General features: G+C 39.2%; 1 protein-coding gene across 3 annotated transcripts in view; it reads right to left on the bottom strand.

Moving 5' to 3' along the window:
* The window catches only part of RNF38 (ring finger protein 38), a 110,335-nt gene that overhangs the window by 28,170 nt on the left and 54,756 nt on the right, over nt 1–27,409 (bottom strand). Inside the window, exons 2-3 of one of the 3 annotated variants that reach the window (XM_066181526.1) lie at nt 25,362–25,432; nt 2,245–2,438 (exon numbers count right to left, since the gene is read on the bottom strand). In XM_066181526.1, coding sequence (XP_066037623.1) covers nt 2,245–2,438; nt 25,362–25,432 — 265 coding nt within the window. Of the gene's footprint in view, nt 1–2,244; nt 2,439–19,708; nt 19,790–19,883; nt 19,970–25,361; nt 25,433–27,409 lie in introns of those variants that run through there. The other 2 variants (XM_066181528.1, XM_066181527.1) reach the window with 2 other exon arrangements.

Here is a 27,409-nt window from a genome sequence, read left to right as displayed (position 1 = left end):
ACTCTTTTGTTAGGCACAGTACAAAATCACTGATACCAAGAGGTAAAATTGAAATAATAAGGCAGGCAATAAAAAAAAAAAATCCATGTTATAAAAAAAACCCAAGACAGATTGTTCTGACCAACAGGAATCAACTGGTAGGATGAAAGAGTTAATGCTGATGACACTGGGGCAGTGATGTCCACACTAGACACTTCAAAGGTTTTGTCTGCACCTGCCCTAGCCTGTTTCCTTGAGCTCAATGACCATCTGAAGCTGGAGTGTACTTTTTATCTTATCTTAACCTGAAAACCTGGACTCTGAAACCATTCTGTATGAGAAGAGAAAACAAAGCAGGGAAAACAAAGAATTTGCTTCAAAAGCATAGGCATAACATCACCTAAAGCATTAATAACAGATGCACTCATAATGATCTTAAGGAATCAAGCTTTTGATCCATGAGAATGGCTATTAGTTCTGGAATGACTCCAGAGCACTCTTAAGACTCAGAAAGACTCCTGCGAAACAAGAAACATGTATGTATGGTTCTCCCTAAAAATCCTGGTTCTAGAAGAAGAAACTAGGGGCAATGCTATTCTGGAACTGACCTGGAGCTAGCTCAAATGCAACACTGCACCCAAGTTAAAAAATGCCCCAACTCAAGTGCAGGGAAATAAAGTACTGACACATTCAAATGTCTTTGTTAGAGCGAAAACTCGTATTATTACCCAGGAGCAGGTGAGCTGGCCCCAGAAAGAGTAATGTTTGTGTCCATAAAGTTGCAGCCACCCTAACAGCTCCTGCCAGACTGAAGATGGTTTTGCAATGAGGTGTCTCCCTATCTGCAAACGACTTACATGCAAAAGCCACAGGCTACTACCTCGGAAGCACTTGACTGCATCTGAATGTCAAGACACTTGGCCCATGCACATTCACCCCTTACACATTTCCATTCTTATCCTCCATGCCACAGTATATCCAAACCGTCTAGAACCTGCTATCTAGCATTTAGCTTGTTAAGCACACTGTTTAACTCTGCAGATGTTAATGACCACAGCAAAGTAATTTGTGTAAGCTGACTGGACACCAAACAAAAATGACCAAATGCACATATTCTAGCCATCTCAGTTCAAACCATTCGAGGTCAAGATCATTTTGTGGGCCAAATACCCCTAATGCATCCTTGTACCAAACTATATGAAAGGTCTGATCTTTTGTCTTCACAACAACCCTTTTAAGTTCACAATTTAACCTCTTACCTAAGTCTGACAAGCCGCATTGAGAGCTGCATGTTTTACATGCCACTAACTGAAAGCTTTCAAATTCATGAAGTTGAAGCAAATACACAAAATTAGCATGCTCTAAACTCTTCTGCTTCAAAACTACTGGCTGATCATTGATGACAAATTTGATTTGTGGAATCTGAAGAAAACTAGCTAAATATATCTTAAGCCTAAAATTCATATTAATGAAAAAGGATAAGAGACTTTTTTGTTTAGTACAAACCAAGCTGAAACATTTCTCAGAAGCAAACAGAGACAGTGTGTTTTAACTTGCATAAGACGACTCAGTATTTTTGGGGCAGAATGTGAGGCAATGAAAGCTTCTGTTTTGGATAATCTGTTTAACTAAAATACCAAAAAAATCCATGTGTTTATGTTTTGCTAGAGTATCATCCATCCAGGACCCAGTTCCAACGTCTCTTTCATGATCACTGGAACTTATTCCACAATCTCTTCTTTGAGAATTTAATGAACCACAAGGTAAAGCCAACAGTAATGTAACTACTATTACATGTAAATCACCCACCTCAGTTTGACACTATGCTAACCTCCTCATTTCCCCAGCTGGTATCACTCATCTTTATTTTGATTGGTTTTAAGTACAAAAATGTTTGCGACTGTAATGGAAATGATGGTATTACATAAGTAATACTTTCAAAAGTACCCTGATGAGAAAGATTTTTCCTTGCACTTCTCTACATGCTTTTTGCCTCAGTGCAGAGAAATAAAGAATTAGGTTCATAATAAAACATATTGGAGCACTCTTTTCCTCAAGCCGACTTTTCACATAAATTACAAGATGATGCACAAGCCTGAATTACTTTCAGTAACTTTTTAGTCACAGCTGCACTATCTTACAGCTCAAAGGAAATGTTAACATGCTTACCATGTGTAATCTAGTCAGTGCTGCCCAAAACACACCTTCCTTGAGCTAAAATCAGAAACAATAAGAACTTTTTCCCAAGCTGCACAGCTTGCTTACCTCCTCCTGTTTCGTGCCGGTGTGTTGCATCGTTCCCCTGAGAAGTGGTGTTGGCTGGGTCGAGCCAAGGAAGGCTGCCTGTTGGATGTCATTTCCCATGGTCGCATTGGTGGTGACGGGGCCGGTGATGCTGCTGCGTAGTCAAAGACTGAATGGGAAAGGCGCTGTCGCTTGGGACTAGGACTGTCTTCGCTCTACGCCAGTGCAAAAAAAACCAAAACAAAACAAAACCAAAACCCACCTCCAGATGAGTGAATTACGATCCATACTTCAGTATTGCTTTGCACCTAGCATTAGGAGTGACTCATTGAAGACTGAAGACTTAAACACCACAAAATTCAGTACCTGCAAGTATTCACCATCACATTGTGTTTATAAACACAGATTTTTAATGGTTCCCTAACCCCTGGAAGAATTACTACTTAAGTTATACTTTAGCAGCACTAAAATATAAAAATTCCAACATCCAAGCAAAATTAAAACTCTATCAGAAAAGAGTAATATGAAGAAAACAAGGCATCACCTATTTTACATCCTCCTGCCTTAGCACTCACAGGCTACAGAAGCATGGGAAGACAAACATAGTCTTCCCAGCAATGGAATCTGTACTAGTCAGTAAGCAGTTGCCACACAGAGCTTGCTCTCTGCATGGCACCCCCTTCCTATCAGGTTTGTACTTAGCTAATCAGACATTTGCTCTGTACAGCAGCCTATTTTAATTCTGCTAGTTCAGCACAGAGCTGCTTTATTCTTCTAGTTATCCATGTAATGATAACTATTCATACACATAACCTGGAAAAAAAAAATCATCAATCTCTGGTTAGGTCTGTCTACTTCATTAAAATTCCACACGGCCTACATAGTGCTAAGTTTCCAGTGCTAGTAATGTGAAGGTCATTAAGCTCCAAGCAATGTTTTTCCAGTTAGTTATGAACACAACTACTTTTCACTGTGTGTCCATGCTATCAAACAATTTAATAGAGCTGTCATTCTTCTCAGAATTTCCCACCAATGCCTATGAAGCAAGCAGCAAATGCAATAAACATCCCTCCCTTCCACCTCACTATTCTGCTAAAATTAAAACACACCATGCTGTTAGTAGGTATGACAACTGAAAACAGAGAAAAGTACACATCATACTTCAGAAATCACCAAATAAACAAATGAAAACTAAAAACACATGAACCACCACTAGAACCATCCTGGAGTCCAAGCATCATGAGAACTTCTCTGACAGAATTCCTACTGCAAGCAAATTTGTAGTATTTAGTTGTCCACCAGCTTGTCTAGTCACTCCACCACTTCCATTTCAGTCCACCACAGCACAATTTCAATTACAGTTCCATTTAATTGCAGATAGCTGAAGCAGAGAATACAACTTGTCTGCAACAGCTCTGTGTTCCAGAACTGGCCCCTCCCCTAGACTGTTAGAGGTCTCAATTCAGACTTAACTGTAGACTGGACTATTGACCTCTCCTGGCTCTCAGCTTCACAGGGGCATTTTGTTTTCTGAACTCTATTAAGCTGCTTCTTGGTAGGTTTCCATAGACATATAGTTTGTACTCCAGCGTTCTTTCCAGCGCAAGGATGCTCCTTTAAGAACTAGAAGTGTTGTCCAGTTGTTGAAGAGAAAAAGGGTATTTTTCCTCTCTTTGTCTTGTGGCCATTTTTTACAAAATTTTAGAGCTTTTCAGTCTCTTGCTTTTACCAACTTTAACACATATCGTAGTTTTCCCCTCCTGTATCTTGTCAGCTTCCTTAGGGAACCAGCCTGATAATGCATGGATCTGTTTGTTGCTCAATCTCCTCTGAGCTCCTTAACCAACCGCACTTTAATTTTTTAGTGAAAAATAGGTCAAAAGGCAGGTATGCACCTGATGGTTCATGATAGTAGATGTCCAGGTAAAGGGTGACTCTTCCAGAAGGCTGCTTGCCCTAAGAAGCTCAGCACCAAAAAAACTGGAAGAGATAGCCAGTAAGTGCCTTGAGAGCACAGCTTCTGTGAAAACACAGATTTCAGACAACACTGCCAAAGAACAAATGTTAAAGGAACTATGCTACAGGAGTCAGAGAAGGATGATTTGTGGCCCAATTTTTTACACCATGATGACTAAGCCTATTCAAAGAGAAAGGCAGGTAATAAAAATGCTGGTAAATTAGGTATGCTGGGATTTTGTCAGTACAAAAGAAAATGGAGGAAGAAAAAAGTGGATTTAGTGAAACTGGCAGAAAAAAAACCCCTTGAAAGAGTACAATAACCACTCCTGTCCTAATACAATCCATATAAGCCTTTTGCTGGGGATCTTCCACGGCTAATACCCTAATTTAAATGTGACACCCTTCCCAAGCATTAACATTAATATATGCTGCCGCACAGAAAGAAGTCGACTTAGGAAAAAGAGTTCTTCTATTATTATTGTTATTACTATTATTATTTTTCTTTTGCATCAGGAGTGCACCCCTTTGAAGACTGTGGAGATGCAAACTGCTAACCAGTTCACATTCATCATCACTCCAGATTACTAACTCTCACAGATATTTCAAACTCTGTAAGTGCTAACTGCCCTCTGCAGATGGCAAAAGTAGTTTTACTCAGATATGTTTCCCATTAGAAAGAAAATAAAGGTAAAATAATTTTTGGAACTATATGTACTGAGATTTGAAATGTAATTGTGTCTTTCTCTGCACTGAAAAAGAAGTAACCTAAAGCTAAGTTCAACTTATTTGCAAAGAGATGTTATAAAAAAACCCAATACAAACCTAATTAATTGAAAACTTGGTGTTTTGTCTTAGTTTTTATTAAGAAACCAATTCTCATGTGGTAATTTTATCAAGATAATACAAGCATGCAGGAAAGTACAAGGAGCTAATAAGAGACACATATTCTGTATAATTTTGTTTTCATGTCATTTTCAATCAGCATGTGGAATAACTATATACTAACAGTAAGTTTTTTTCAGTCTACATTATTTCAGCCATTAAGTTCAGTAGTTTATTTGTGGAACATGATACTTTCCACAATATCAGGAACTCTCCAAATCTCAAATCACTCTTATTGTTTCTTGTTAGTACTAAAAATATTTTCTGGGACTACTGCTACTTTTTCCAGCCATATGCTATGTAATTTTTTCATGTCCAACATACAACAAGAACAGACTGCATAGCAGTCATCAAGAACAGTCTACCTAGCTTTTAACTAACAAGATAAATTCACTGCCCTTCTTAAAAAAATACTGAACCAAAAGAGCACAATGAACAGGAACACTGTATTTAAAGGAAGCAGTATCAGGACAAAGTCATCAGATTGTTACTAGTAAAAGCAGCAGCATTCCACCGACATCCCCCAAAAGTTATGATTTCACTGACGTACCTAGTATAGTTTTGTCTTATTCTCATCTGTGTAGCCATAAACTCTCATAAGTATAATGGTAATAAAGGTGAACCAAGAGTATGCCTGTTCGTAAAACACCCTTTAGACGTGTTTGTACTATTCCTGTATATGTTTCTTGCAGTAATGTCTTATCTGAAAGCTTTTCCATTTTATTTGGGAAAAACTAGGTATATTCACCAAGACAACATCCTTTGAGGTGGGTCTTTTTCCAGTAAAATTATAAATACTGCAGCCACACACTGATTAACCAACACAGAAGAGAATTATTACCAAAGCAATTCCTGCAGATATCTGAAAATCACCTTCCCCTCCAACTCCCTATATGTTTCCACTTAATGGTCCTGTGAAACACAAGAAACTATTCCATCTCAAATTCAGAGAATAAACTACATCTATCCTGCAGCCCATAAAAGACCTGTATTTAAGAAGTAAACTAATACTTCAGGGTTATTCTCATGCATAGCCCACAGAAAGCTTTACAACACAAGGATAATTTGATAGGTATACCCTATAAAACCCTACCAGGCTGACCAGAAATCATCAGCTGTATGTTTTCTCTTCACGAGTGCATACTGAAAAGGAGACTATTTTTCCCCATGATACAAGTAAACATCAACACTTATAAGCAGTTTCAAATTTAACTATAGGCTTCTAATGGGCTAGTAAGCTGAGTACTCTGCATATCCTATCTGCTCCAACAATTCTAATAACTGTAATTTGAATTACATTTCAACATTTCTGTTAGTCTGATCTACCTACAATAACAGTTAGCTCAGGCTGAACAGACACATACATCCAAATGCAGTGGCTTATTCATAATCCAAGACCAACCTAAGGGTAAGTACATTTTTTGGCCTAGGTCGAGAAAGCCCTGGAAGAGCTGTGCCCTGTTGTATTTCTCTGGGGAATGGTTTTTCCCCACAAGACCCCTAATGCTTGTAACCATATGGTTTGGCATTTCCTTCCTTTCTTGACCGATTTGGCTGAGTGCCAGCCATCCTCCCTGAGTGAGAGACTAGATAAAGACCCTTGTACTTCCTTGTTCTTTGTCTTGCCCCCTGGAACCCTTTGAGAATAAACGCCTTGGAATAATCCTGGGGTAAGAGCCTCTTCTGGAATCTTTTTGTCCTGTCCCTCTAAGATATCCCTCCAAAGCCTCTCAAGAGCTAGTCCAAGGGGGGCAGTGGGGGGATATTTACAGTGCCCCACAACCCTAAAACCAAGACAAGGGAAATCACTTATGTGATGGGATGAAGCCATTGCAGGCCAGATGACTTTGTAAGCATTACAGTCTTCTTCCACCTCTCCCACAGAAAGCAGCAGTGGCAGAAGTTTAACTTAGGTGTAGTATTGCAAGGTAAAGTTTACAAGCTCACACAACTCCCATGCAGCTGGCACTACAGTTTGTAGTCTGCAGGAAACCAACAAAATAATTCAGATAGCTACAGCCCCTCCAGCTTCTGCCACCAAGAGCCTCACTCACGTCCACTACTGGCACTGCAAACCTGGTTGGTGCCAACAACCTAGGTTGCTGACCTAGTTTCTACTCAAGCTGGTCTCACCTAGCCCCTGCAGCACTCACACACATGGTATAAAAAGTGAAATTACATAGAGAGGCAGTTAAGAAAAGATCTAATAAAAAAGGACAGACTGCAGGGATCAGGCACAGGGCTCAGCCAGACAAGTGTAAAGACTGGTCACAGTTTCCCTGTGTCAGTCCTTTCTCTGTCTGGCCCTGTTTTGTTCCTTCCCCAACACCCTTCCCTTGCAAATCACCTTCTCATATGGCATAGTCTCACTGACCTGCCCCAACATCCTGGAACCACTGGTTTGCATCCTTATCAATCACAGAAGCCTTGTTTGTGTGCACTTTTCTGATAGCTCATCAGTTGGTTTGACAGATCAGGTTTTGAATCTTGTCTGTCTCCATGAAGTTTGCTTGGCAGGTTTGTGTCTCTCTCCACATCTTGTTTATGGCTTCGTCCTTTCCCTTATCATGCCATTTGATGAGGTCTAAAATCAAACAATCTCACTGAAATAAACATTCCTATATTCCACATGCCCTCTTCAATTAGTTACTAATCACGTTTGGTCCTTTTATGCATCCTTTATTTTTTGGTTAAACCGATTTGTGCCTTAAAATGTTCCTGTTTATTACTCCTTTTCTTTTTATCCCCTTATGACACTCAAATGTTCCTTGACCAGACACAACTTACATGAGCTGATGGTCCCTGCTTCCACTCACAGATCACAAAACCCTTTCACAAACAATACAGAGCACAATTGTAACCATTCTGTCAACCCAAGTGAAATGAAGATTACTTTTGAAAACAGTAAAAACTAAGAAAAATATGGGAAGGAAAAACAGCCCTTCACCCTTGCCCTAAACAAGAATATTTAATGAAAATGCAAAGAGTTGGTGTAGGGGATGAGAAGAATTTGTAATGGTAAACCAGGAAGGTTTGTCTCTTCCATCCGGGTAGTAAAATGTCCAAAGGACATTTTATTTTCTTGTCACAATAACCCAGGATAGTTCACACACCCCCATCTGTGTGTACTTCAGCAGCAACGCACATGACAGAGGCCAGTTCCCTAATGAGCAAAACAGGACACTGCACATAAATTGCATGTTAATAAGCACAGGTTTCATCATCCTTCCCTGTTGTGCTCTCCCTTGAGCTTCACGGCTGATCAGGACCCCATTTTATTAGCATTGGTGTATGGGGGCTCCCACAGTGATAACTCTCAGCTCTCATGAAAGCCAAAGCTTCCACAATGCTCATTGTCCTGCCTTATTCCTGGGGGATCCACATCTACATTTCGTGTAACAGTGAGAAAAAAAACACAAAAAAACACCAACCAAAAAAAAAAACCAAAACAAAAACAAAAACCAAAATCAAACCAACAACAACAAAAAACCACCAGGATTAAAAAAGTGGCATCATATTAACTCGCAAGCTGAGAGATGAAAAGCTCTTGGGGACCACGAAGTTTGACATCTCCTTTAAATATATTCTTAAAATTCTAGCTTTGAATAAAAGCAGAAAGGAGGTACTATAAGAAGCAACAATGGGGTAGTAAATTAAAAACCCTGTGCCACAAGTGGCAAAAGTAACAGTTTTTATGAACCAGTGGACTACTCCCAGGCCTAACTGGGGTGCGTTTTCCAAGACAAAATAAACAAGGATTATCCAGTTGGACTCAAAGCTGCATGACAAAGGACCTGTCCATGCGTCTTGGTTTAGATAGACAGGTATCTGCCAGGGAGGGTTGGAGTCTCCCTTAAAATGTAAGCCCCTCCCCCCCCCCCCCCCCCCCCCATTTCCAAATGATTATAAATTTGCAATTAAAAGGCTGTCAGGCAAAGATTTTGGGAATAGGTATAGCAGTTCTTTACTAGGGATATAAAAATACAGATGTTGTAGTACAGAAGAATAAGTAAACAAATAAACAAACAAGAAATCCTAGAGAAATCCTGACAGAGTCAGAAATACAACCTGACACCCTGTTGGTCAGGGTGCTGGAAGCAGTCCACAGTAAGCCCTCCTGGAGTGGCAGATGTGGTTCTGTTGGAGTAGAGATGGTCTTGTTGAAAAAAAAAGGGTCCAGTAATGGTGAGATGGGTCCGGTCTTCCCCCAGGGATTCGATGGAAAAACTGGATCCCTAGTGGGACTGTGGCTCCTTTTTACCTAGGTTAAGATGGTTTGGCTCCTCCTCCCTGTATGGAGCAGCTTACAATAGTACAGTGTAATGTGTAATGTCATTGATGAGCTCTTAATGGTCCATTAGCAGAAGACATTCCCATGGAAGTAGTGAAACAGTGAAGAGAGATAAGTAGCACTCCACCATCTGATAAGTGACACTGACCCATTTGGGCAAAGATAAGGAATTCTGTTCCACTCAGATGGAATAGAATAATATGCTCTTTACAAAACTCATGACACCATCTATAAAGATTTGCCAGCAGAATCATACAGTAATGACACATATCTTTCACTGAAGATGTGAAACTGACAGCTGACACTTCAGAACAGGAATCTTTTGCTAGTATAATTAGATTTGCCCAAAGAATTTTGCTGGCTTAGCTGCACTGGCCAACATAGTGATATTTTTCATCCTGCCAACTGTGTGCCAGTCCAACTAGAGCATATAACACTGCTTGTTCAACTTCTGCAGGCTAAGCAGGATTCAGAACCTTTGCTTCAACTCACCACCATTCACATAATTGTTATACCTGTTTTCATGAATTAGAGAACATCTGGAACAGATACAGTGACTTTGCCAGTTAAAAACTGCAAACTGTTAACAGCTGTTGACAATGAGCATTATCTTGGTATAACACAGTCTCAAAGTCAAGGTAAATGGGTACATGGTGAGAAAATAAAAATCCTAATACTGATGTCCACACCTGGCACACTCCAGGCATTAGATATAAATCCTAGAATGTAAATAATGCTTCATTTTAAAAAAATCAAATTTTATCTTAAAACCTCACTATCAATAATATTCAGAGCCATTTTTTTCCTAGCCAAGCTTTGATTTCAGAGTTGTGAGCAGGACATAACTTAGAAACGTGGCTGTCTGGGCACATACTAGACAACTTCCTGATGAAGGAACACTAAGGGAAATCTGAATTTGATCTAATAAAAATTGGCAAACAAATGCAGACCTTCCCAAATCTGCAACAATAAACGCAGGTGACTGAAAGGAAGCCCAAAATGAGCCAATTCTTTCCAAAGTCCCAGGAGATAGCATCTAGAGTACTGTGTGCAGTTCTGGGCTCCCCACCTCAAGAGAAACCCTGACATACTGGAGAGTCCATTAAAGGGTCACAGAGATGATGAAGCACCTCCTGTGTGAAAAAAGACTGAGACAGCCTTGGACTGACTGATCAGCCTAGGAAAGAGAAGGCTCAGGGCTATCTCATCAGTGAGACACTGCAGGCTCCATTTGAACATAACACTTCTTTAACTCTGGAGAGTGACTGAGCACTGCCACAAGTTTCACGGAGGCTGTGGAGCCTCTCTCCTTGGATTATCTCAAAAGTCATGGTCCTTGGCACTTAGCTCTACCTAGTCCTGTTTCAGGAGGAGAGCTGGACCAGATGACCTCATAAGTCCCTTCCAACTTCAGCCACTGTGATTCCACAGTTGATTTTCATGTAATGCTAAACACAAAGCATTTTGAAGCCTTTTTCCTGTGAAAGAAGCAAGTGCAACTCAAATAGGATTTCTGGGTATTTCAAGATGTACCCTTGAGACACAAAGTATCCCTGGGAGTATCTACAGTTCCCCACTAAACACCAAATACACCTGAGTATTCAAAAAAGATCATTTCTGTCTGCACTTCAGATCTTTTTTCTTGATTTTTTTTCTTAATTCTTACACTGTCAAGAATTAAGAAAACAGATCTGTTAACTATTACTTGGGATGAAAATTTCACAAAGAACAAAAAACAGTAAGCATGACACTAAGAGCGTCTTACAGCCACAGCAAAATCAAAAAGAAAAAACGGCAGCAAAAAAGCCCCACCCTCCTGGTGACATCTCTGTTGATTTATGAAGAAAGTATTTCAATTCAGACAGAATAGTGCTTAGCAAGGCACACCATTCTGAAAAGAAGCCTACATTTTCTTTAACTTGCTTTTGAAATATGATCATGCGGTAAGAAGAAAACTAGCCACTACAACTTAAAATGGAAACCAAAGTTCAATAGTCATGTCAGGTTGCTGGTACAAAATTTTCTGTAGCAGCTTTCCATATATACATATATATCAGGTTTCTTAGCAATTTATGTGAATTAAAGAGTCCTTCTGACAGTGGAACAGCAGAACTTTCCACAACATTTAGTAAAAGGAACATAATTTGTAAAAAAAAACCAACATTACCAGACACGGTAAAAAGAAGATGCAAGTTCATGTCACTTTTTTGTCTTTCAACGCTATGATGGTATATCTCAATTACATGGTATGTATCAATTATAGCTGTAACTATAGTTAACAACTGTACCAAGAACATGCCCCAGTAATCTTTCTGGCCATCCATAATTCAATCCTGGCTATCAGGATTCATTTATTATTTACTGACAGCAGGCACAAAAGCCAATTTGTCCTTCAGCAATCAGAACTGACAATGAATCAACCCTCCATGCAAAGTTTATCTGTAAAGACCTGAGGCATGCAACAGCAAATCGCACAGCAATAGTACAAAATAGTACAAAAAAAGCAGGTGATCGCAAGAAAGGCCAAAATAAGACCATCCTTGCAAAAGTCCTAGGACATAGCATCTGGCATGCAGTTTTGGGCTCCTATCACAAAAGAAACACTGACATACTGGACAGTCCAATAAAGACTTGCTTTATTTATGATCAAAACACCATTAATAAGCTAAATATTTAATTTGTTGCTCATTCTACATCAGATTGACATTTGTGTTTTTCCAGTGTTTTCGCCGTATCAGTTTCTTCTCTGAAATGCATTTCTCGCTTAACTGGATGTTTAGGATATATAAAAAACAACATTAAGAGACAGCTACATCTGAACTGCTGAAGTTTCACACAGTAATTACTTGAAACAGTCCTAAGAATTTGACTATTAGATACCATTTTTTATTTCCAAACACTGGAATATCACTTTGCTGCACATTAATTTAAAATGCACAAAAAAATTAGAAAAATGTAAAAATATTAGGATCATATTTAGCAGGACTCAATAGTATTTAAAAAAGGTAATTGTTTTAATAAGACTACACGTTTCTTATTTTCAAGCTCTACTGCTCATACAAAATGGACAGTAAAATCCATGTATCACAACCTCCTTTTCTAATAGTGAAGCAGGTTTAAGAACCAAGGCAGCACACAGCCATCTCAAAGTCCTTCAAATTGAATTTTATTAGTATTTTCTACTGCTTGCAGTACTTGTTGCATGCAAACAAACCTTTGAAATATGAAAAGGTCTTGCAATAATTTTTTGCAGGAATGAATCAAAGCACTTTAAATCCTCCAAACTCACAAAGATGTCAGCAAGTATTTATTTTTGTAACATGTCATCATATTTTTTCTGAAAGGGAATCTTGAACTCAATCCAAAAACACCAACCAAATGTCAATATGGCAGGAAACCTCAGCTATACCTCCCTCTCTATTAAAAAAAAAATCCATGTTTTGGAAAAAATATTAATTTCACCTTAAAATCCCAATTTATGGTCTCAGTTTTCAACCCAATTTTGTCAGTGGTATATGTGATAGAAAATGGGAAAAAAAAAAAGCAATTTCTGCAGATGCTCCCTGCAATTACTATGTACTATGATAGCAAACATTTCAAGCCTTCTTAAAACAGAAAACTGAAAACAGTTATGCAACAATCAGTACTGGTATCCAAAAAGACTTTAAAAAATATTTTCTGTTGATAATTTTCTATCAGTCAATCTCCAAAATGCCTACCAGATCTGAGGTAAAGTGTCCACAAATGTAAACAAAAGATAAATTTTTAATTAAAATCACAGAATTATATAGAAAGAGAACTTATTTTCCTATATACAAAGCTGAAACACATTAAACTTTGCACGTGTACCATTAGAGTGTATTCATTATTGTAAAGAAGTTTCTTTCAATGTCCTGAAATGTGCTGAAATTGACATACTTAAAATGATGCCAGGGCAAGAGTGAAGTGATGAAATCAAGACAAGGTGTTCAGGTATAGGCACATCTGGAAAAGATCACGTTTTCAATTTTAAAAATAATTCTGCTCTTTTTGCTTTGAAGGGCTCTGAAGAGAATCTGGCTCAAAATTGCTTCACAGCAAGGTCTACTCTATACATAGCTTGCATATTCAGTGTGTATTCACTAATGATTTTGCCATTTAGGCATGTGAAACTAACAATACAGGTACCTCAGTGAAGACAGGGTAATTAGGACATTCATTACAAGTAAAAAACCAAAATCACACTCTTTCCACTTTAAGATTTTTTCCCCTCTATTAAACTACACATATATAGATGCACACAGGTATGCAAACACATGTATGAAACACAACATACGTAAATGGATGAGCTATCACTAGGGCACTCTAGATTGAAATCTTTTATTTGTGTGAACGAATTGTTGACGAAGTATCAAAAGAACATCCAAACATTTACATCAATAAAAATACGGCTCACACTATTATAACTGATGTCCCCAATAGGCACAAGGACAAGTCAGCATTTGAAATCTGTTCCTAATGAGAGGACTACTGGCATAATACCTGGACCTCTATTATAACATATATTCATACTTGGGAGCCTTCACAGTTGTTGCTTGCCATCACAATACTGAAATGCATTACCAGAAAATGGAAGTATCTGGTCAGAACACCATACTGTTAAAAATCTCTGTGTGCAATGTAGTTTCATGTGTCCTCAGTTCATACCGCAATTTTCTCTCTACATTGCTTCAGCCTCTCTGTATTGGTAGAAATTTGATGCCCCAAGGAATACCGTTCATCCATTTCAGAAACTACACAATGAATCCACAAAAACCTACCTACCTACTCACCTCGTCAGTACAACCAAACTGTCATGTTAACAACAGAATGTTCTTCAATATACTCACACTGGTAGTAGTGAAAAAAAAAAAACCAACCTAAAAAAAACCAGAACTACCCTTAACATCAGCACAGTCTAGGACTCCGGGTCACGGCTGCTCATGACTTAGAGAGATGTCCTCTTTTCTGGGCAAAGAACTGGCTGAATAGCCCAGACTGGAGAATTCTGGTGATTGGAGTTATATCCAGTTGATGTCCAGGGGAAAGTGGTGTTTCACAGGACTCAATACTAGGGCCAGGCATGAATAACATCTTTATCAACAAACTGGAAAAGGCAATCCAGGGACTCCTAAGTAAGTTTGGCACCAAGTTGGGCAGAAGCTGACCTGCTGGAGGGTAAGAAGGCTCTGCAGATGTATCTGGACAGGATGTACCAATGCGCCGAGGCTGAAGTTCACAAGGCCAAATGGCAGGTCCTGCCATAGGGTCACAACAACCCCATGCAGTGCTGAGGCTGGGACAGTGTCTGGAAAGTGCCCAGCAAAAAGGACTTGGGGCTGCTGGCTGACAGTCAGTGAACATGAACCTGGTGTGAGGCCACACTTTGAGTCCTGTGTCCAGTTCTGGGCTCCTCATGAGAAGGACACTAAGGCACTGGAACAGGGTGGGTCTGGAGCATGAGTCTTATGAGAAGCAGCTAGCTGAAGGAGCTGGGATGGTTAAACCTGGAGGAAAAGAGACTCAGGAGACCCTGTTCCCTCTTGACAGCTACCTGAAAAAAAGGCTGCAGCAAGGTGGGAGTTGATCTGTTTTTCCAAGTGATAGGACAAGAAGAAATGACTTGAGTTTGCACCACAGATGGTTTAATTCAGGTATTGGGAAAATTTTCTTCACCAAAAGGATCACCAAGCATTGGAACAGGCTTCCAAGGGAAGCAGTTGAGTCACCATCTCTGGATGTAATAAGGAAGATGTATAGACACAAGTTAGTCATTTGGGGCCTGACTTGAGAGTACAGGTCAAGGGCTGGACTTGATGATCCTATGGGTCTTTTTCAACCTAAATGATTCCATTATTCTTTACAAAGCTCATCCTGTTTAGACTAGACTACTTGATTTAAATATACACATGTCATTTAGCTTTTATTAACAGCTTGGATAAATTAGTAAGAGTTGTTTTAAAAAGCTTAGGGAAAAAAATGTTGTTCTCTAGAGCTGGGATTTGAGAACACCTTTTACCCTTAGCAGTCTGCAGAACTTCCTTTTTTACATGTGTCAGACTCAATACAGGCGCTGTAAACATATAAACTACTGAAGCAGTGGCTGGTTCCTCTGCCCCTACAAAACACACATTAGGAGGCTGTCATCAAAGAGGTCATGTAATGGATAAAGAACTCACTCCTCAATGTAAGTGACAAATTATTTAAGATGACAAAACCAATTAAGATTGGCATTTTCTGCTAAATTAACCAAAATAAGGAATATATGAGAAAACACTGCAGGTTCTCAGCTCCAAAAAACAGCTTCTACTTGTGCAGATCTTTTCATTCACTTTAGAAAATAAGATTAGTATCACACAAAGTCAAAGGAAGGTCAATAAAAAACAAACCACATGATACACATTAGATGATGTGCAAAGGAACACGAGCCTCGCTCCCCCAAACACACTCAAATAAGCAGTTTGCTGACTCATTTCTTAAACCTTATCTCACACCTTTTATAAGGAGAAAAAAAAGGCATTAAGAACTTAAATCATGTAAGAAATTTTGTGAGATGTATCCTTTTTAAAAACATTCTCAAGCCCTGCCTAATGTTGAACAAAACAACAGATACACGTAAACATTCACCTACAGAAAGCAGAGCCAAAGAATACCAACACTATACTATGTCTCTGTATTTGAATTTGAGAAAAAGTGCTCTGGCTGTTCTCTGATAGAGTAAGGAAATTAAATAAAGAGGAAAAAAGTGTCACATATGATCTCTAATCTATGCTCAGTAGAGCTTCACATACAAAATGACTACATGCCTACTGGTCTTAACAGGTCCTTTGTGCCCACATCTAAATGTTTTTCCCAAAGCCATACTCATCCACTCGGAACTTATACATCTTCATAAGTTCCTTCCAGAACACAATTTGAAATTAGTCTTTTATGTCTCCCATCTCTTCATTTCCCATCTTGCTTTATATTCAGTTCTGCTGTTTTCCCAAGACAGCAACACAGAAGACAGATCAAAATTGCCCACCCTCAGTACTTGCTAACGAAATAGTCTTAAATCTCTTTGCAAGAGATTTATTTCCAAGAATCAGATTTTGAAAATGCAGCTCATCAAAAATATTCATCACATCACACATGTGATTAAAAGAAAAGTCCCAACACAGGTCATCTAAAGAACCTGAATAAGGAAAAGTCCTAAATTTTTGTCTAGAAAGCGATCTCTTAAAGCTTTCAAGAAGACTGACAGACAGAGTGTCTGTTCAGCAGAACCATAAACTGTGCCATGAATGTTCTCACTCCTTCTCACAAAATTTACTGTTACCGCAGTGTGGAAAAAAAAAATCAAAAACAAACAAACAAACAAAAAAAAACAACTGGCCACTTCTGTCAGAAATTAACAAAGCTGGCAAAGACAGACCGTAAGGCTAAGATAAGAGGTTCTGTAGAGAGAATGGAGTTGACTTAATGCAATTTCTGAGTTTTTGTAGGACAGAGGTGTTCACAGATTTTGGAAACAGAACAAAACTGCAAGACTGTTAAGATGAAAGAGCTACCTTCAGAAAGTAAGCAAAGCACAGCCTACGTAGTGGTGCTCACATGAAAGACTGGGCATTTTTGTAGTATCTGAGGTAGTAGTGGGAAATACAAAAAAAGCAAAGTTATTGAAAATAAACAAGATAAAAAATTCTGAGACAGCAAACCTGGAATGTATTTACTGAGAACCAGGAACTGCAGATACTAAAGAAACAATGTCCCTATTTTCCTGAAAGGAGAAAAGCAAAGGAATCAGTCCTTCTACCACTACAATGCCAACAGAAGACACTATACAAGTCAGATCTGTGCTGCTTACCTACTTTTCTACCAGGTGAGGTACAGTTCCAGTGCCATCCAGACAAGCTGGCTGGAAGGCAAACGGCAAAATACTCAGGGTGTAAAAGGGCTTCTTTTCTCTCTTTACTCTTCCCACTGCTATTAAAGAGCTGCTGTTGTTAGCATTCACTGCTATTAAAGGCCAAACCCAGCACCAGTTTTCAATGTTCTGACTAACACGCATCAGTAGAGGGCACCAAAAGCCAACACAAGTTCCTTTATCTTTAAAGAGCTTAGTAAAGAGGAACCTACCCGCTCCCATGAGAAGCCGAAGAGTAAAAAAAATGAAAACCATCCTGTTAAATCATAGACCTCATCGAGTTCTGCCCACAGCAGAATTTAAATATTCTGTGTTAGATTATTTAACTTGATATAAATTCTCATATAGAGAAGGAAACTGCAAGTTCTACTTCCATATGAACTGATTAAGTCAAGCCTGCATCTTCCACAAGTTTTAAGAATCATTCCTCCACAGTCAAAACACCTTTCTGACTAAAAACAGGAAAAAAGTACTGTATCTTTCCTCTACCCATATTTTCATCTTTCAACTCCTTCTGAGGCAAGGGGAGGTGGGGCTAGTAAAGCTACACGGAAAGACTTAGGGAGGACTTTGTAACTCAAAGACCTGCTCAGTACAAATTCTCATTAGATCCCCAGCAATTCAGCCCATGCAGTCTCTACAACCAAACGTGTACGACAGCTTTGACTTACAAGATTACAGTTTCATACTACAAGACTACAATTCACTAGCAGCTAGGTCTGAAGAAGTAATTCCCTCCCTAACCACACAACTTTTATATTTTAGCAAGATCTTGCACAAAAACCTTTACAATCCTTAAAGGCTTTCTTAGCAAAGAGTTGAAAAAGTAACTTGACTTCATCAACAGTCCACTTTAAATCATAGCAGTTATCCCTTATTAAAATGTCAATAAGCCATATTAAAAAAACATATTTAGATAAGCTGACACATAAACTTGACAAATCACAACAGTAACTAATTCAATTAATATCAGCTTTTGAGCCAAATCCTCATATTTCAGAAAAAGAAAAGACAATTATATACTGTGACTTCTGTACTACAGCAGGTACAAAGAAAGGACTGATCAACATGCAATTTCAATTCAATATTTATTATACCTTTATTAATTAAAAAACCCCACAAAGTGAAACAGAGGAAAATCAAATGACATTTAATCTACTCTATCAGTCCATGTGTTAACAAAGTAATGAATAATGAAATCTTTACTTTTTAAGACCCTTTTATTTACATTCAACTTTTCACAAGTAGTATAACTCCTAGCAACAATTCCCTGAAAGCTTCCTTCACCTGTTATTCTATGAATGCATACACTTTGTTTGTTGCTAGAGATGTGCTGATTAAGGAAGATCAAAAACATTGTGAACTATAACTAGCCATGAAACCTGCCACAGAACCTGTCTGCTCTTCCATGTTGTACTTAATCATCTAATGACTGCACCCTCCTTTCTCTCACTGCACTTATATTAGTATCCCAACGGAGTTTTTCCCACTCTCAAAACAGTGAGTCTCTAATACCACAGCTGCAATACTCCCTTGAACGTAAGAAAGGTAATGGAACATAATGAGGCAAAGCAGTAAAGGAGTCTGTTGGGTCAGCAGATAGCAAGAACCCCGAGATGTAGATAAATACCATAAATTTGGCAAATGAAACCAAAGCACTTGCTTCAGTGAATGACATTTAGGAACAAGCACATCTACAGCAACACCAAATCAAACTGAATGCAATTGTATCCAGTACTTGAATAAGGCAGTCTTCCGGTAATCCTATTCATCTTAACATTCCCGTTGCCCCACTCTACACGTGAAGAGCTTATCAGAAAATGCACTTCTGCTTCAAATACTACCTTCAAAAATCTCTTTTAAAATGCAAATGATATACATTAATAAACATTGTTATGACTTCCAGTTCAATAAACTTCTGTGTAATAACTAAGCTACTTGCTCTAAACAGTTACAATTTGAAATGGATTTCCTCAGTTAATATCTCAATGCATAGTCAGTTTAAAAACACACTTATTAATGAAACAAGATGCAACTTTACAGTTCAGGCATAAAAAAAAGAAATCCCCGCTGTGATTTTTAGGAATAGGAATTAACTCATGTATACTGAAAAATACCAAATGCCCTAACATGTATGTTTGCTGAATCAGTGTTTCCTGAGCCAGTTGTTATTTTGACTAATTTAAGGAGATTACAGATACCTAGAGACTTCATTTCACTCTACGGATCGGAGGACGTTCAGTGTTTCAGAAACACTTGCTACCGCCTAGCACATTAACCTGCCTGTTTTGAGGACAGCACACAACAATTCTATCCTGGAAAGTCCGTTAATTTTTAGCTTCCAGTTCTACCTTTTGCCAGAGCAGACAAAGCAACTTGAACAAGATCGGACAATTGCACCCCTTCCCCAGCTCTCGCGGGTCGCCCACCTGGAAGGAGCTCGGGCTCCCCGTCGGCCCAGGCCACATGGCCTCCACCTGCACGGAGGGCTGCCCGGCGCCGCCGGGAGATCGCCCGTTCCCCACCCCGCCAGACGAGCCGCGGGCTCCAAGCGGCGCCGCCGAGGCCTCGCCCCGCCCGAGGCGCCGCTCCCCGTGCCGGTACCTGCGGCGCCGCCGCCTCCGCCGCGGCTCCCGCGGGGCCGTCCCGCCTCACCCTGGGGCCGCCGCGGCCGCCCGGGCCGGGCCCGACCCTTCCGCCGGCGCTTCCGGGAGCGCGTTCCCCCGCCCCGGTGACGTCACTCCCCGCCGGCCGGTGACGTCACACCACGGCCAGCGCGGGGCGTCCTTTGCGCCTGGCGGCGGCCGCGCACCCAACGCGCCTGCGCGCTGCGGTGACGGTGCGGCTCCCCGGCCCCTTTTAGTTTCGGTTTCACAGGATCAAGGAGCTGAGTGCGTCGGGAGAGACCTCCAAGATTGAGGGGCGAACCCGGGGCCGATCTCCATCTTGTCAACCACACCGTGGCGCCCGCTGTCACGTCCAGTCTTTCTTCCCTTAAACACCTTCCGCACCGGCTACTCCAGCGCCTCCCTGGGCAGCCCGTTCCAGTGTGTGACCACCCGCGGAAGAAATACTCCTTCCGGTCCAAGCCGAACCCCCCCGGTGCAGCCTGGGGCCACGTCCTCTGGCTCTGTCGACTGAGGAGACCGACACCACCTGGCTCTAACCTCCTTTCGAGAGTCAGTGGAGAAACAGGATCAGCTTTCTGCTGACGGTGCCACATGGGTACGGGGCTCAGGATGCAGCCCTGATCAGCAAAGGGAACCAAGGGAGCAAACGGAGCCTCGGAGAACTGATTTTCTCGAGCTGTTCCCCTTAAATAAGATATTGCCGCCTTATTTTTTACCTTTCAAACCTCCCTGCTCTACACCTCCGCCTAATTAAAGTTTTTCCAAACTCTGATCCAGGAAAACAAACCATCTGCTGTAGGTATAAAGAATTAACGTTCTAAAGGAGATGACTCACTAGGCATGAAAGTGGTTGAAAATTGGTAAATGACACCCTTGCAGCTGCCAGAGGTGAAATGAAAAAGGCATAAAGCTGTTCAGCGAACACAGACAGAATGATCTCGGATTTAAGAGGGTGAGGGTGTGGGTGTGGGGATGTGATACCAAGAGGAATGAATCTGACCTGTCTTAACTGTACAAGAAAATTTTCCAGTTTTGAAATTGGAGGGGGCAAAAGAAATTCCCCCTAATATTCCCATTTTTTAATATCCTGCCTCTAACACATTCGCCACAAGGGGTGCATGTAGTCGTGTGTAATACATCATCAATTAATAAATGTGATGGGTGCTTCAAATACCTGAATTAGTAAATCATTTTTTGTTCAGTTGTGTATGAATTTCGTGGGCTTATGCCACCAGACACTACACCATCCAAAGTGGAGTAGAAAGCTGATCATTTTTACTTTAGGATTAGAACTTAAAAATACTTCTCTTCTTGTGAAGAAGTATCTTTTTAACGAGTTCACAGGCCTCTGTGTTACAGACTGAGTTACTTGACATCTATGACAATGTCATTGAGACAGGCAAATGAGAGTAAGGTCATAGAAGCACAGAATTGTTAGGGTTGGAAGAGACCTCTGGAGATCATCCCATCCAATTTCCCTGTCAAGGAAGGGTCACCTCAAGCAGCTGATACAAAACGTGTCTGGAAGATGTACTAACTATAGCTGGGAAATTTAAAGGTTAGAAATAGTAAAATAAATTATGTAGCTATGTATTTCAGGCATAAGTACCAGAAAGAAAAAAAAATTCTTTACATACTGTGAAAGCTGAATAAATGAAAATAAGTTAAAAAGGAGAAAAGTAAAGTATAACTACCAACCCCTTAGTAGTAGTGAAAAAACTCAATTTTACTGGATTGCTCCACAGTGATTTTTTTTTTTTTGGTCATTACTGCTAGGTGGTCAAATTGGTTTTTAACTGCATGGAATAGATAACTTGATGAGAGCTGTGAAAAGAGATGTCACAAGAGTAGTTAAGGGATGCATCTTTGGACTTTCTTTTCAAGATGAGTGAACATTCTTTAATGGAAGCACACCACTGGTGAAACAGCCACCCAAGGGACAAAAATAGTATTTTTAAAGCTAAATAAACTTGGTATGATTGAAAGGCTCTCTAGGATGATACACTTGCATTTATCTCTGACACTAGTAGGAATCCACTGCTTGAGCATTAAAGTAATATACCAAGGAATAACAGTTCCTTCTTAGAAGAGCTTTTCCCTAAATACTGTGCTGAATGAAGAAATCCTTTTATTTAATGTTTATACTTTAAAGCAAAAATCAGAGAAATTACAAACATGCAAAAACGGCGCCCTGACTCAGGCATTGAGGTTTACAAGCTCCCAACACAAAAGCAACAATTATTTTAAAATATATCTCAATTCTAATTGCTTTGCTACACCAAGTAAAATGGGAAATGTATTTCATACCTATGCTATATTAGATTTCTCTGTAAGACAAGAAGCACTGCTTTTGGTGCTACAAAATTGGACAAGTTCTTAGTACTACCAATAATACTCTCAACAATGACACATCCCTCTTAATGCAATGAGTCCACACAGGAAAAATCTTGGACTTTGGTTTTCTGCTGATGTCACTGAACATGAATTCAAAATTCTTATGTGCCAAGTCAACAAAATCAAGTAATTGGAGTGGAAGCCTGGGAATTGTTTTCATTAAGATGGCAACATTCCTTTAGCATGTGTGGTGTGGAACTTTTCTCATGCTGTTATCCAGAAATTGACAACTGGACTTGTGGAGAAACTACTGTAAAATATATGTAGATTGTCAAATACTAACCTTTACATTTCTTCTAAAATGCAAAAACCGGTTATGCACAATCAGTCATAAAGCAGTAAATTATTTTGCTGAAATATGTCTACTGACTAATCAAAGATATGTCAAACTACTTTAAATGCACGTTTTTCATAAAGTTTCTAGAATAAATACAGAAAGACCCAAAAATTAATAAATTTGTAGATAAATCAATTAAATCCTGAATTTAATATAATTTAAATTATATTCATCACAAAATGAACAGGTGGTATCTCTCAGTAATGGCAAAATAAATCAGAACCTGATTTTCAAAGTAATTCAGAGTGACCAAACTGTGACCAAAACTGACACAAGAACATAGGCATATGTGAATACAAGCAAGGAGTCATACGGGATTGCACATCTACCCTAGTACAGGCTACTTTTAGGAAGCATTACTTATGATTTTAAAAGAAGTATATCCATATACACAAACCCTTTGGAAAAAAGAAAAACAAAACAACAAACCCCAATCAGTGGGCATCCAGAGGGTGTTGGCCAAAAGCTCAGAGTCCCAATGGACATCAGTGACAAGATGTGTACCACAGACATCTGTATCAAGACCAGTGTTATTCAATACCTTCATTAGTGACACAGAAGAAGGAATCGAGTGCACCCTTATCAAAATTGCAGATGACACCAAGCTGAGTGATGTGGTTGACACTCCTGAAGGACAGGATGCCATCCAGAGGGACCTGTACAGGAGGACTGTTCACTGTTTTTCCAAACAAAACATTATTTTAATCAAGGAATGAACTAGAATTTCCTATAACATCCAAGTCAGACAGCTTCACGTATTCTTACAGTAAAATCAAAACCCTCACCAAATAAACCTGACACCTGAGGGAAAAACATGTGTTTTAAACAGACCCAAACCCACATTCTTTCTGCTTTTTTATACTATTAGTTCTACACTTCAGTAGAATTTATAGTTGGAAGTTCTTTCTCAATTGGTGCAGAATCAATCCCAACGAGAAAGAGTGTTTTCTTCCACCATCTCTAACTATGCAAAAAATAACATTTGGCCCAATTCCTCTATTACGGAGGCAGATGGTGTACCAAACAACCACTCTCCTGAGATTTATACCAGGTAAGCTGCCCCTTCCTACTCCCCTGCCCCCAAACCTCAGAAGCACCTCAGAAATGGATTTTCCAACAAGATTTAAACCAGTTTTAATTGCCCTCATATGAAATAAAACTAAGGGAAGACAATCAGTGTAACACAAGAAATGGTCTTCCGTGTAATGACTTACAAAAGGAAAATGGTTAGGTTGGTGCACTAGGATGGCTCTGAAATGAAATTTCCCTCACCCATTCCTCACCCAAGAATCTTCCACTCCAGACTGACTACACAAGGCCCAAAAAACAAAGCAGTGAATACTGTTGAATATAGCTAACCAGATAATCAAGTGGAAACTTAAAATAATGATGGCCATGTTCTGGATAGCACATTTGATCCCTATCTGTAGGATGAACCAGTAACTGAATCTAGGGTGGTACCTAAAAATATAATTAAACTAAAAAAAACAACCACACCAAAAAAACCCAACCCCTCCAAAAAAAAAACCCGACAAGAAAACTGACACACACACACACTAAAAAACAAACAAAACAACAAATAAGCAAACAAAACCCAAAAAAAACTATAACACCCACAAAACAAAGATGAGAACAAAAACATCCCCACAAAACTGGAGGAAGACGAGTGAGAGAGGAAAAAAAAGATAGTAAGGCAGTAGATCAGTAGAAGAAACTCTTTATGAAAACAACTCTAGCTCTAGGATAAGCTGGAACAACTATAAAGTTAACTGACTCCAGAATTTCAAAGCACAATTAGTGCACTTATTAAGGCAGTGCCATGCAGGTTGCATTTCACCTCCCAAGAAGAAATATTTAGAATTTGACCAATATCTGCCCCTTTCCAGGCATGTCTAGCCAAACAGTTAGTTTACTCTGACACGTTATATCCGTATACAATATAAGACACATTACATGATGAACTAAAGTTAATCAATTTGCAGTATTTACAGACAATAAGGCTTAAGGTAAAACCATCAACAGCCAGTCTCACAAGCAGTTAAATGTCAAAACTACTCCTTTCTGTATGCCACAGTTACAGTAGTGATCCAAGTATCATTGACCACTTAATAACCAGTTCTCTACTAACCCCAAGCAAACTAATCTGCAAATCTCCCAAAAAACAGTTAGGGAAACGCATGCACATGACTAGACAGGTTACTATTTTGAGGTTGCACCACAGAACAAAAGTTCCAGTCTGTAAAAGCTTCAATTCCTAGTTCCAAAACAGGAAAATACAGCTACTGTGAAGGAAAAAAAAAAAAAAAAAAAAAAGCAAAAGAAAAAAAGAAAAAAAAAAAAAAAAACTTTGAGCACTTAGCTAGGCTCTAATCTCTAAAGTCAGAAGAAACAAGACATCCTACCTTATCTAGAAATTAGCAAAACCATTGCTGTTATTCATTAACCGAGGGTGTCAATATGGCAAATCACAAACGTTTGGAACAGCAAAGGAATACAAGCAAAATTAAAAATACAATACTAAAGACAAATTTCTCATTAACTGTCTGAAAGACTGTCTGGAGAAAAATATGTATCTTACTATGCTAGAGACAGTTCAAAGAGTAATTGTGAAAACTGACTGCTATATCTGCAAAACAATACATCTTTGTGTTGTAAAAGCTATATACAAAAAGCCTGCAATGCATATGCATCTTGTGAATGAAACATTCACATAAATCTCACCTTGTCACTGTCATCAGTACAAATGTGATCTTGATGGATTGAGTGGCATTGAAACGATGTACCAATACTACCTGGAAAACAAGGAGGGAAGGGAGGAAAAAAATAACTAAAATGATGACCCAATTTCTCTGAACACTAAAAATAAAGATCAATTTAGCAAACTTTCTTTTCTCCAAGATTTAGTTGCCAAACAACTAGGTTTGATAACAGAATAAGCATAAGAGAATCATTTTACAAGTGTGCCCATGTCTTCACATATATATATTTTAAGACTTTTTAAACAGAATAAAATTATAGCTAGTTCATCAATCTAAAACAAACAAGTGCAGTAAAATACATATGCACATATACAAATAAGGAGAAGCTACACAATTCGAGCTTATATACTGTACTACAGAACATTTTCAGCACCCTGGGTAACCGCAAACCAGCAGTCTCATTCCAGCAAAACATTAAGAATAAAAGAGGAAAATTCCAAGGTCAAAGTTTTAATTGTGTCCAGTTTTCTAGTAATGGAATTTCTGCCTGCTTAATGTTTCTATACAAGTTTCTTTATGCCTAGGAACAAAAGGGACAATACACCTCTACAAAGGCTTACCCCAGCCTTGAGACTTCTGTCCAAGGAATATATAAAAATATATTCCTCGGAAAGCTTCTTTCTGACTTATCACTTCAGAAAAAATTTTGGTATAGGAGTCATAGTACTTGCTTGAACGGCAGTAGAGCATGGTCATACTCTGTATTTTTTTTAGGGAGGGAAGGCAAAGTAGAAATCACTATACAGTTGAAATTTCAAGGTGAAAAGGGAAAAAAGAACCAGTTTTAAACAGTTCAAAATATGCACTGGACCCCTCCTACTTGATTTAGACTCATGCAAAGTGACACAAGTGTGTCACTACAAACACTGAAGGGGGGAAATTGGCCACTGAATAACTGAATCAATATGATTCCAACAGAAGCTGCTTATTGTTTACATTACATGCCAGATGAATTCTAGGTCTACTGTCAACATGGGCGTGCATATCTGGGTTGGCTAAGCTGCTTCTTCATGAGGCAGGCACACATCCTTCAGGACATCCAACTGGTCAAGCGTCTATCCTCACCTTGTGCTTCCCCTATCTAGGGTTTACATTTTTTGCAGACATTTTCTCAGGCTCTCTTCTTATTTTTGATCCTGTTGTTTTCTCAGTAAACTTGATGAATTCCTGAGAGCTCTAAAAACAAAACTGCAAGTGGTTTGATAATATTACTCACATCCAGTTTGGCTGGTGCATCAGAATGGCTTGCTAGACAGATACATTGCTACAAAACACTCCACAAGTTTTCTTGAAACTGGAATCAGTTCAAGCTTAAAAGCAAGCTACAAAGCCCAGGAGAACACGGTGTTAAAGGCAAGGCTTGATATCTTTCTGCCCATTATCCTAGAGGCAGAACTGATGTAAAATACAACCTCTTGAATTGGTCTAAAATAAGAAAATAGGCAAGAAGGAATTGTTAAGTTCAGCCAAATTACAACAAATACATTTAAACTTGTTTCAGGCATCTATGCATGTGGATAATGAAAGGAATTTCCAGAGGTGAAATTCCTAAGACCTACTCCCTAACAAATTGGAACTCATAAATGTGGACTTTGCATTATAGGCTACATTATTTGCTTTACAGATAAGCTTTTCATGAACAGTGATTGCATGCAGCATCACAATGATAAGCTGACTTTTTTCTAGCTATAACAGATACCAGCAGTAGCAACATGGCTCCAATAGCAGAGCTTCCAGATAGTAAGTGCAACATAAGACCACCTGGGCAGCTCATCAGTTTTCATGATGCCATACTTTCAATTCTAACAATATCCTTATTACCAAGATAAAGATCTGTCTTGGGTTTTATCTGCATGTTTCAGTCAAACTCAACTGTTCCATGCACAACCAAGTGCAGTTAGCAGAGAATACAGCAATATTTTCCTTTAAATTCTTTTTTTTTTTTTTTCCTCTTACCAGGATTATTCATGGCCTTTATGACACAATTGTTTCATTTGCAGTCAACTAGTA

This window comes from Chamaea fasciata, unplaced genomic scaffold (assembly GCF_029207755.1).
Source record: "Chamaea fasciata isolate MVZ Bird 193981 ecotype frontalis unplaced genomic scaffold, bChaFas1.0.hap1 SCAF_4, whole genome shotgun sequence".
In the NCBI taxonomy this organism is placed as follows: domain Eukaryota; kingdom Metazoa; phylum Chordata; class Aves; order Passeriformes; family Sylviidae; genus Chamaea; species Chamaea fasciata.
This window is presented reverse-complemented; position numbering and strand designations above follow the sequence as displayed.